The sequence below is a fragment of the Lagenorhynchus albirostris genome, chromosome 1 (genome assembly GCF_949774975.1).
Source record: "Lagenorhynchus albirostris chromosome 1, mLagAlb1.1, whole genome shotgun sequence".
NCBI classification, from domain to species: domain Eukaryota; kingdom Metazoa; phylum Chordata; class Mammalia; order Artiodactyla; family Delphinidae; genus Lagenorhynchus; species Lagenorhynchus albirostris.
Genome location: NC_083095.1, coordinates 14,222,665 through 14,234,823, shown reverse-complemented (window position 1 = coordinate 14,234,823; position 12,159 = coordinate 14,222,665). Strand labels below are relative to the sequence as shown.

The 12,159-nt window shown below is 41.8% G+C and overlaps 1 protein-coding gene across 2 annotated transcripts in view; it reads right to left on the bottom strand.

The window, feature by feature from the left end:
* Positions 1–1,561: 1,561 nt before the first annotated feature.
* Positions 1,562–12,159, bottom strand: part of EFCAB11 (EF-hand calcium binding domain 11) — a 188,267-nt gene continuing 177,669 nt past the window's right edge. The window contains exons 8-9 of one of the 2 annotated variants that reach the window (XR_009534935.1): positions 3,791–3,930; positions 1,562–2,436 (exon numbers count right to left, since the gene is read on the bottom strand). Coding sequence is in view for 1 of the 2 variants with exons in the window: in XM_060122007.1 (XP_059977990.1) it covers positions 3,846–3,930 (85 nt within the window). In the remaining variant the exon portion in view is untranslated. Of the gene's footprint in view, positions 2,437–2,618; positions 3,931–12,159 lie in introns of those variants that run through there. The other variant, XM_060122007.1, reaches the window with a different exon arrangement.

Sequence of the window (12,159 nt, the reverse complement as noted above, 5' to 3'; positions counted from 1 at the left end):
GGTTGCTTCCATAACATGACTTTTTTAAAAAAAAACCTCCTTAAGTGTAGAACTGAAGACCCAGCTCAGTCTTACAGTCAAATTAAAGCACGGCCTTCTTTTGGTCTTGGCAGCCACTGCTGATGACAAAATGAACTTTGTATGTCTTCACATGGTCTTCCCTTTGTGTGTGCCTGTAATCTAACCTCTTCTTTAAGAACACGAGTTATGTTGGATTGGTGCCCACCTTAGTAACCTCATTTTAACTTTTAGTCACCTCTTTAAAGACCCTATCTCCAAATATAGTCACATTTTGAGGTCCTGGGGGTTGGGGCTTCCACATATGAATTTGGGAGGAGGTGGCCACGTCCAACACGTAACAGTGCTTTCCCATGCTTAAAGTTACTGTTTCCAAAAAGACTGGAAATCTTTTCTTCCTCTGTTTCTATGGCCCATTGACTGTTCTTTATTAGTTAATGGCAGCGGGAATATTTAATGAGGTCAACTTGATTTGCTGGACAGGGTACCAGAATATGGTCAAGATACAATTCCTTCCCTCAAGGGGCTCTCTGCTTGTGGCGGAATTATACTTTGGAAATATTAAAATATTAACTGATTTTTTTTTTTTTTTGTCCTTAGTACCTTCTTCTACCGACTGACCCACAAACAAATTTCTATACACCCTGGACTCTCACATAAGCTTCTTTATCCTCACATACCTATAAGCAGCATGAAAATGCTGAGTCTTGGACCAATGGAGGGAAGCCCTACAGTCAAGAATGAGTGAAAAATCCCCAGTCAACTGACAATGAAATCCCAAACAGAAACGAGAATGCCTGCATCCAATGATGATATTGAAGACCAGATGCCCATCCCCACAACCTAAAACTTAGATGGAACTCCAAAAGAAATTAGGAAAACCCCCAATGAACTAGAATTCCTTTTCTGCTATGTCAGAAGCATGGAAACTCAAGAAAGGAATTGAATAAAGAAAGTCACATTTCTTGTACCCTGAAATCAATACCTATGATATTGTCTATTTGGGAAAGGAAGACATTTCCATAAGAAGAGAAGCATTGACACTGGCTAGTAGATACAGAGAGTAAACAAGCTGTGTAGCAGACACTTTCTATAGAAGCTCAAGGCCTTTGAAGCCTGTGGAGGTGGAGAGGATATCATGAATGGCCAGTGACCTTCTTGAATATTAACTGACCATGCTGGTTAAGGCGGGGGTCCCCAATCCCCGGGCTGCGGACCCATAGTGGTCCTCGGCCTGTTAGGAATCAGGCCGCACAGCAGGAAATGAGTGGCTGCTGCTGCTCCCCATTGCTCCCCATCTATCACATTACTGCCTGAACCATCCCCTCCCCATCTGTGGAAAAACTGTTTTCCACAAAACCGGTCCCTGGTGCCAAAAAGGTTGGGGACCACTGGGTTAAGGTGAGGCACTGTGCCTAACAAGCTGGGTGCTATAATAAGCAAACCCCAAATTTATTTATTTTTCATTAATTTTTATTGGAGTATAGTTGCTTTAAAATGTTGTGTTAGTTTCTTCTGTGCAGCAAAGTGAATCAGTTATACATATACATATATCCACTCTTTTTTATATTTCCTTCCCATTTAGGTCACCACAGAGCACTGAGTAGAGTTCCCTGTGCTATACAGTATGTTCTCCTTAGTTATCTATTTTATACATAGTAGTGTATATATGTCAATCCCGATCTCCCAATTCATCCCACCTCCCCTTCCCCCCTTTGTAACTGTAAGTTTTTTCTCTACATCTGTGACTCTATTTCTGCTTTGCAAATAAGTTCATCTGTACCATTTTTCTAGATTCCACATATAAGTGATGTTATATGATATTTGTTTTTCTCTTTCTGACTTACTTCACCCTGTATGGCAATCTCTAGGTCCATCCACATCTCTGCAAATAGTACTCTTTTGTTCCTTTTTATAGCTGAGTAATATTCCACTGTATATATTACCACATCTTCTTTACCCATTCCTCTGTCAATGGACATTTAGGCTGCTTCCACGTCCTGGCTATTGTAAATAGGTGTATGCATCCTTTGGAATTCTGAGCAAACCTCAAATTTAAAAGTTTAACCACAATAGTTTACTCCTTGCATGTGTAACAGTTTGACAGTGGTGATACTGGTTGCTTCCTCCACACAGTCATTCAGGGACCCAGGATGCTAGGTCTCCCCAGCGCAAGGTGGAACATTGTAACAACAATACAGAGAATTCCTAATGAAAGGAATCATCACAGTTCCCATTCATCGAGTGCTTCCTGAGGGCCAGGCACTGTGCTGAGACTCACCATTCTGTCCTCACAACAACACTCTGTGAAGAAGCCAGGGCTTGGAAAGGCTCACGCCCAATTTTGCCCAGCCACAAGCCAGATTCTTAATCATTCCACTCCACATCAGCTTCTTGATTTATGCTGATATTGCATTCCTGAGGAGTGACAGTTAATTCAAAAGCATGTAGAGCAAAAATGAATTTTCTCACCAGAAATGAAGGGAAAGAAATGCAAGAGAAATGCTCTAGTAGACTGCAAAAGATTCCAGTCATGTAAATGTTTTTGCTATATTGCATTAATATGAACAGTAAATAAGCAGTTTATGGGGAAAGTTGAATATATTAAAATTTATTCATGGAATAACAAGAAAAAAATAGCCACTGACTAATGGAGAACTGGCCAATATAGCCTGCAAATGTGAGTATGCAAGTCTCCATTGTCTACATTATGAGAATTTTAATGTGTGAAGTCTCTCATCACATTACTGGCGTTCCCAGCCAAACAATGCTGTTACTCTTGGTGGTCCTGCTTACATTTTTTCTTAGCGTTTTCATCAGAGAGAAGCACACAGCCAAAGCCTATGACAATACTAATTAATAATAATAATAGTCAAGAGCAAACACTCACTGAGCACTATGTGCAGACACTATTCTAAACACATGCATTGATTCATTTACCCTTCATGTTCACCCACTAGGATAGGTTCTTTTATTATCTCCATTTTACAGATGAGAACACTGAGGCACTGGGAGATTAACTTCCTATGATGGTTGCTTTTATGTGTCAACTTGGCTGGGCCATGGTGCCCAGATATTTGGTCAAACATTATTCTGGATGTTTCTATGAGAGTGTTTTGGGATGAGATTTACATTTAAAGCAGTGGACTTTGAGCCAAGCAGATTGCCCTCAATAATGCTGGGCGGGCCTCATCCAATCAGCTGAAGGCCTGAAAAGAACGAAAAGCTAACCTCTCTCTAAGCAAGAAGAAATTCTACCAGCAGACTGCCTGTGGACTCCATCTGCAGCACTGGCCCTTCCTGGTTCACTAACAGACTGCCTTTGGATTTGAAGTGCAACTCTTTCCTGTGTCTCTAGCCTGTTGGCCTCCCCCATCAGATTCTGGACTTGCCAACCCTCCACAATCACATAAGTCAATTGCTTAAAATAAATCTCTTTCTACATATGTATCACATCCTACTGGTTCTGTTTCTCTGGAGAACCCCAACTAATACACTTGCCTAAAGTTATATACCCAGTAAATGGCAGAACTGGCTTTCAATCCTGCAGTCTGGTGCCGAAATCCATAGTCTTGATGGGAACTGTCCTGTTAGCCCTTGTCAGTGCACCTGGTAACCTCTATTCTTATGTTAGTAGCTTTTTCCCCACTTCTTCCAATTAAATGACCATATTGGTTAAGATAATGCAAATCGCCTAAGAAGGTAGCTGCCGTAATAAACAAACCCCAAATTTCAGAGGCAACCACAATATACATTTGCTTCTTACATCTACCTGTAGCCATTTGACAGGGGCCATCCTGGTTGCTAGGTGACCTTCCTTCACACACTCATTCAAGGGATCCAGCGGCTTGAGGCTCTGCCATCTTCACCAGGTAGGGTCCAAGGTCACCCTGGGGCTTGACTCCACTCCAGCTAGCCAGAAGGGGAAAGGAACATGGTAGATCATGCATGAGAATTTTTATAATCACTATTGCTAAGGAATTTTTTGTTAAAACAATTTGGCAAGCAGTTTAAATTGTGTTATTCTGAAATTATTTTATGTGCATGTGTGTTGCTCATTCATTGTTCTTTTTTTTTTTGCGGTACACGGGCCTCTCACTGTTGTGGCCTCTCCCGTTGCGGAGCACAGGCTCCGGACGCGCAGGCTTAGTGGCCATGGCTCACGGGCCCAGCCACTCCGCGGCATGTGGGATCTTCCCAGACCGGGACATGAACCCGTGTCCCCTGCATCGGCAGGCGGACCCTCAACCACTGCGCCACCAGGGAAGGCCCATTTTCTTTTTTTCTTTTTTATTGTTCATTTTAAAGAATGTAATTCTTTAAGATGACATTTAAAAGCACATTTTAAAGTTGCTCATTTTATTTCAAACTCCTTAAGTTAACAGGGTGTAAAATGAGAGGTGGGTGCATTTCTTAATGAATCAACCAAATTGACTAGAAGTGTTGTTTATATAGAGGATATTATGAGAGAAGGTTGGAGGTAAAGTTGGGACAAGATTATGGAGGGCCTTGAATGCCAGGCTAAGCGGCTTGGACCTTTTCCTTTGAGAGATCTCAAATTCTTGCTCTTTCTCCTCTGAACTAACAGCCCTTATTCTCTACACTAACTAATCATAGGTGATGTTCACCACCACACTTGAGTGTGATAATATTTACCTCATCATTTGTTTGTTTCTCATTGCCTCTCCTCCCTCCACACCCATTGCCTGGATAAACTGTATGCATCTCAAGGGCAGGACCGTGACTTACACTCTTATTAATGCTGCACAAGCCTAGCAGAGCATCTCATATGTGAAGTTAAGGACTACATTCTTCTGAAATTCAAGAGATGTCCCTGCACCTTCAAATATCCCACAAATTGGTGAATGTAACTATGCATCTAATTTTCTCCCAAAATGCAATATATTCTAACTGAAAAATATGAATGATGTCTTGAGGCTTCTGATGACTTTATAAACTACCACGTTCCGGTTGGGGCTCTCACCAAAATGACTTACCCAATTATGCTCCCTGGCTCGGGGATTGCATCCTTTAACTGTTTTCACATCATAAAGCCAAGCTGCCGTCACATTTGGCATTCTCTTCTTTGAAATGTCTATTATTAGGTGGGGAATCTCTATTTCTCAGGCCTCTTTATTTTCCTTTCACTTCTATCACTAAGACTAGCAGTCAGCTGATATTTTTTTAGCACTTTTTTGGGGGAGCAAAGCATTTAAAAAAAATTACATCAAAAATTTATTGCATAAGGAATGACCAGTAGAGAACAAAATCCTATTTGTGCTGGTAGTCAGCTAGGATCACTCACTAGCTGAGAAACTCGCTCCCACCCACGAGCCTGGGACTCAAATTCATGGCTCAGCAAAATTATACATGACCGTACCTCATGGATCTGGGATTTACAAATAATCAAAACCACGTGTGCTGACTCTAGAGATGGTAAGTATTTAGGATATAATAGCAAATGTGACAATAGCATTGATACCACTAGTTACCAAGCTGTGTGACTGTGTGTGTGTCAAACTGGATATGTGTCTGTATGAATACATTTGCATACAAACGTGAGTGTGGGCATGTGTGTATTTTCAAGTTCTTCATTGCTACGTAACAAGCTACCTCAAACAGTGGCTTGAAACAATAACCATCATTTCTTCACCCACTCAGTTCTGGGACTGACTGAGCTCAGCTGGGTGATTCTCACTTGGGGTGGCTCCACAGCTGCAGTTAGCCTGTGAGTGGAGCTGAAATCATCTCAAAGACCTCTTCATACACATGTCTGGGGCTTGGACTGAGAAAACCCCAAAGATCTGGGAGCTAGGGCTGGAAGATAGGCAGCTCCTTGGGCATCTCTATTTCTATTTGGTTTGTCCACGTGGTCATTCTAGTATGGTGGCCTCAGGGTAGCTGGACTTTTACATGGCAGCTCAGCACTCCAAAAGCATGGGTTCAAGGAGAGAGAGACAGAGACAGAAACAGAGAGAAACTGTAGCAAGACGGGTGCTGTGCTCTTACAGAATCCCATGCACATAATCATGTACGTCTTATTGCCTTTGCCACCTTCCATTGATTAGGAGCTTGTCACAAGCTCCGCCCACACTCGTGGGGAGGGGAGTGACACAAAGGTATGAATACCAGGAGGGAGGGATCATGGGGTCCCCCTAAAGGCTGTCTGCCACATGTAACGAAATTAAGCAGTGTGTTCCAAATCACATAGCTAGTAAGCCCCACAAATAGGATTTGAGCCCCGGTGGTCTGATTCCAGAGCCCCCATTCTCAGTTATCACACTAGAGGGACATGTGGTGTGAGTGCATATTTTCAGCTGTCATAATCCTCTTTTTAAATGAATACATTCTCCTGTGCATCCTCAGTTAGTAAGAAACTAAGCTGACAGAATCATGCTTCTGAGTCTGCAAAGTTGAAGACCAGCCCCCAGGACAGGACATGGTAACTTCATGCAGGTAATGCCACACCCATCAATGCGGCTTCCTTGCTGATACCTTCAGGTCATAATTATATACCTAATATATTTGTATAAACAGAGGAAGATAGCTTGTCAGAAGACCATACATTTCCTTGGAACATCTTCAGGCCAGATGGCACGTGGGCAGGAACAAACAGCTAATGTTGCAATGGAAGCAACTGGGGGAAAGTCCTGTAGATGCTGGGCCTTCAGCCTTGGGAAGCACTCCAGCAGCAGCTGATTCTCTACCATACAACGGGCTGAAAAAAACACATCTCTGTAAAAATAAAGAAAAGCCTAACTGAGTGCAGCTGCCATCCTCCCAATAATTAGATTCGGAGGATTATGCTGAGATGAATGGAAGATATCATATGGTCACTGCTAGAAATATTTGCCATCTTTGTCTAACTGCACTACCAGACACTAGAGTTCTTAGCGGACCCACATATGTTTGTTTTTAATTAAAATGTGCTGAATGAACCGTTAGCTACACTGAAATAATGAAGAAAAGCAACACAAGACAAATCGGCTAATTGACAACTCCAAACATTCTATTTTATACCCTTCAGTTATGTTAATGGAGAGTTCCAATATGTTCTAGTTGAAATAATAATTACACAGCACAGTTACATAATAACCTAACAGGTAGATAAAAATGTTATAAATAACTACAGCAGCAAAACCCACAAATGGGTCAAAGGATCACAAATTCATTTACTCAGTCTTTCTTCCAACAAGTACATATTGAGTGCATACTGCTTATTATGTGTCAGGCTCTCATAGGTTAACGCTTATGATGAAATATTCCTGGTGTTTTCAAATACACATTTTTGTTTAAGACAGCACGTTCTGTGAGTATCGAGGTGCTACTCAGGGTACCTCTCCAACCACATGATGAAACAAAACAGCAAGCAACTCTTGAAAAGGAGAGACCATAATTTTAAGACATTTCAAAAGCTAGTTTATATGAAGGCAGAGAATCTGGCCAAGATCTTGACAAATTACATTTTATTCAGTGCACAAGAAACTAGCACAGCTGCCTGAAGGAAAATGTGTCCTGGGATAGTGTACACAGAGCAAGGCCAAAGGGCAGCCATATTCCAAGTAGACCGTAAACAGGGGACTGATCGGAAGCCTTTCCAAAGATCATGGCAGAATTTCAGCTGTGCGATAACCAGAATTCTGGCCAAAATTGGGAGTGATGGAAACCGTCACATGTCTTTGGATATTTTGTGGAGATTAATCCCTTGGCTGGGTCGTCTCTGATGAACGAAGGAGAATAATTCAGAGTCAGTCACAGAACACTCTTGCTCTTAACTGGAGGGACAGGATATCAATGAGGTAAATTAACTCCAGGGCATTTAGAGTTTATTTACAACTAAACTGCAAAGCCGCCATCTCATCCATATTCAATCAGAGAAAATTGTGGCTCATCCAAGACAAGATATGAGCCAAATTTGGGGCGAGGCGAAGGGTGACATCATCTGAAAGGGCTGGAAATGAAGTGCAAATTTGAATATCATCTGTATATAAGTGATAATTAAAGCTGTGAGACGCGATGTGCGCCAACAGAGAAAGTTAATACAAATGAGGAAAACAGCGTCCCAAGCTACGTGGTACTTCTGAAATGGAGACTTTTTAAAAAATAAGGTAGTGGGGACAAGATTTTCTTTCCTCTTGAATGATCTCAAGACAAATGCAGGTCACTTGTGAGAAAGACGCTCATCTACTTGCAGAGAGTCACTCAATCACTTGATAAAGTAGAGGAGTTTTCCTGTAAGATTTACATTCCAAGGAAATAAGTTACTTCATTTAGTTTAAGGAAGACCATTCCCTCCCCCCAAATAGATCATTTTGGTAAATAATAACAATGAGAATCACCCATTGAAGCTGACATTTGCTTGTCCTTTTCAAGTTCAGTATTATATTTGGGCAGGAAACACAAGTTGCTTTATCTGGGTGTTAGGTGATTTCATTCATGCAATGAAGAAATAGTTTCTCTTTTCCCAGCTCTGTCTGAACACTGTAACAGTAGCATAACTAAAGGAAATGAAACATGAGTCAAATGGAATGGAGACTAGTTCATAAGGAATTATTCATTACAAAAATGGCAGCTTTTGCCCTAATCACCCCTCTAGAGATCTATGACTTAGGGCTCTCTTTTTCTCTCTCTCTCTCTCTTCTTTTTCTTTTCTTTTCTTTTTTTTTTTGGACTACCAGCTCTCCAGGTCATAGTATCTTCCAAACAACCTGTTCCTCAGTAGCATGGGCTGAGTGTGGAGTGACCCTCACCCTGAGTAATGGGTGTTATGGGCTGAATTGCATCCCCCCACAATTCCTATGTTAAAGTCCTAACTCCCAGTACCTCAGAACAGGACTGTACCTGAAGACAGGGTCTTTAAAGAGGTAATTAACTAAAATGAGGTCATCAGGGTGGGCTGTAATCCAATATATGACTGGTATCCTTATAAGAAGAGGAAATTTGGACACAGACACACACATAGGGATGACCATGTGAAGACACAGGGAGAAGGCGGTCATCTACAAGCCAAGGAGAGAGGCCTCAGAGGAAACCAACCCTGCCAACACCCTGACTTCAGACTTCTAGTCTCCAGAGTTGTGAGAAAATACATTTCTGTTGTTTAAGCCTCCCCAGACCATGGTACTTTGTTATGGCAGCCTGAGCTGACCCGTACAATGGGACAAAAGAAGTAGGGCCAAGGATACGATGTACTTTCCATGGAAGAGCCTTACCCTGAAACTTTTCTCTCATTCTAATAGACCTACCTCATAGACTTGTTTGTTCTGTCATCATGAGCAACAACAAAAACAAAATTTATTTTACTTCTCTGAGCTTGAGTCTCCTCGTTTCAAAACTGGGATGAAAAGTCTCAAATTATTGCTCTGGAAGTAGATTTTCTTTTTTTTTTTTTCTTTATACATTTATTTATTTATTTATTTTTGGCTGCATTGGGTCTTTGTTGCTGTGTGCAGGTTTTCTCTAGTTGCAGTGAGCGGGGGCTACTCTTCGTTGCAGTGCGTGGGCTTCTCATTGTGGTGGCTTCTCTTGTTGCAGAGCATGGGTTCTAGGCATGCGGGTTTCAGTAGTTGTGGCGTGTAGGCTCAGTAGTTGTGGCTCACAGGCTCAGTTGCTCCGCGGCATGTGGGATCTTCCCGGACCAGGGCTCGAACCCATGTCCCCTGCATTGGCAGGTGGATTCTTAACCACTGTACCACCAGGGAAGTCCCCTAGATTTTCAACAAATTAACACAAACTTGTCTCTTGCCCCTCTTCCATTCCCTATACAGTCATAAAATACTATGGCTTCCCAAATATTTTTTTCATCAAAATATCCTATTAAGGTTTGAATTTAGTCTGGTTTAATCACTCACTATGTGACTTTGGATAAGTTACTTAAACTTACTGATCCTCATAACCTGCTTCACAAGGTTATGAAAATAAAAATTCAAGTGACAATTATTTAAGGCTTCTTAGCAGAGTTCCTGGTACATGGTAGGAGTTCCATGAAGGTTGCTTTCCTCCTTCTAAAAGCATGAGCCCGGCTTCCCTGGTGGCTCAGTGGTTGAGGGTCCACCTGCCGATGCAGGGGACACGGGTTCGTGCTGCGGTCCGGGAAGATCCCACATGCCGTGGAGTGGCTGGGCCCGTGAGCCATGGCCGCTGAGCCTGCGCGTCCGGAGCCTGTGCTCCACAACGGGAGAGGCCACAACAGTGAGAGGCCCGCGTACCGCAAAAAAAAAGCATGAGCCTGTTATCCACCAGCAGAGAAATGTTTATTGCATTTCATTGATATTATACTTGTTTTATTTATTTATGCCCCTCTTCACTCTAAAAGGAATTTATCACTTCAGGAAAATATCTCCAGGATAAATTAGCCTTCATAAGGGAAAAATAGTATGGGGTGGTAGACAAGGCCATGGACCACATTTTTATAATGAACTCAGAAGGAAGTTCAGAGGGCTGATCCTTAAAGCATCCTGTAGTTGCATGACCTCAAAATGCAGTGGGAAGGAGTAATGCTTTGCTAGGAAGGTAGAGGTGAAATGAAGTCTTGCTTTGCAGCTCCTTTATTGTTGGACTTCACCCCAAAATAAATGTAAAGTATCTTTAGGAATGGATGAGTTGGTCTTCCCTTTTGCTTTTTTAACCTCTTTAAAAATTTAAATATATAAAAACTACAAAGAATATAACAACCAAACTCCCATATTATACTGCCTAGAATTAGAAACCATTCACATCTCACCATATTTGCTTCCAATATTTTTTATTTTTTTTTAATCGGGATAGAGTTGTTTTACAATGTTGTGTTAGTTTGTGCTGTACAGCAAAGTGAATCAGCTACATGTATATATACATCCCCTCCTTTTTGGATTTCCTTCCCATTTAGGTCCCCACAGAGCATTGAATACAGTTCCCTGTGCTATACAGCAGGTTCTCATTAGCTATCTATTTTATACATATTAGTGTACATATGGCAATCCCTATCTCCCAGTTCATCCCACCCCCTTTTCCCCCCTTGGTGTCCATACATTTGCTCTCTATGTCCACTTCCAATATTTTTTAAAGAAGTCACGTTTAACCAACTGATATGGCTAAAGTCACGTTTAACCAACTGATATGGAGGCAACCTCCAGTGCCTTTGAATTGATCCTTCCAGAACACTGAAATGTTTATACATATACAAAAGTTATTTGTGTAGGTCTGTGTGTGTTTCATGCCCATAGTGGTGAGTGGTAGCATATGGTACATACTATTTTGCTAATCAACATCGATTTGGCAACTATTTTTCAACTCCACATTGTTTTCTGAGTTGAAGCTGCACTGTTAGATGCGTATCTCACCCATTCCTCATGGGGGCTGTTTTATGGGATGTATTGTGTGCCCCCAAAACTCGTATGTTAAAGTCCTAACCCTCGGTGCCTCAGAATGTGACTATTTGGACATAGGGTCTTTAAAGAGATAATTAGGTTAAAATGGGGCCATTAGGGTGGGCCCTGACCTAATATGATTAGCCCTTATGGAAGAGGAGATTAGGACACAGACACACAGAGAGAAGACCATGTGAGAACACAGAGTGAATACAGCCATTTGTAAGCCAAGGAGAGAGGCCTCAGAAGAAACCAACCCTGCTGACACCTGGGTCTCAGACGTCTAGGCTCCAGAGTTGTGAGAAAATAGATTTCTGCTTTCTGCTTAAGCCACCTGATCTGTGGTACTCTGTCATGGCAGCCCGAGCAAACTAATACAGGCAGCGAAGTATTGCACAGAATACACAGCCTACAGTGTTTTTAGCCATTCCCCCACTGGTGGACATTTAGAGGGAAAAGCATAAATATGCATCCTTGAACATGGCTCCTTGTGCAGGAGTATCTCTAGATAATACCTAGAAAGGAAATTGCTGGGTTACACAGGAGGCACATTTTCAAACTTTCAAGATGCTGTCACATTGCTCTCTGAAGCATGTGTCAATTTATACTCGCACTGACAGTGAATGAGAGGACCAGTTAATTCCCCCACATCTTAGCCAACATTAGTATCCTCAGACTTAAAAATTTTGTGCCAGTATGACTGGCAAAAAAAGTGTTTTCTTAGTTGCACTTCCCTAATTATATATGAAGTTGACTATCTTTTCATACATGCATTGCCCATTCTTATTTCTTC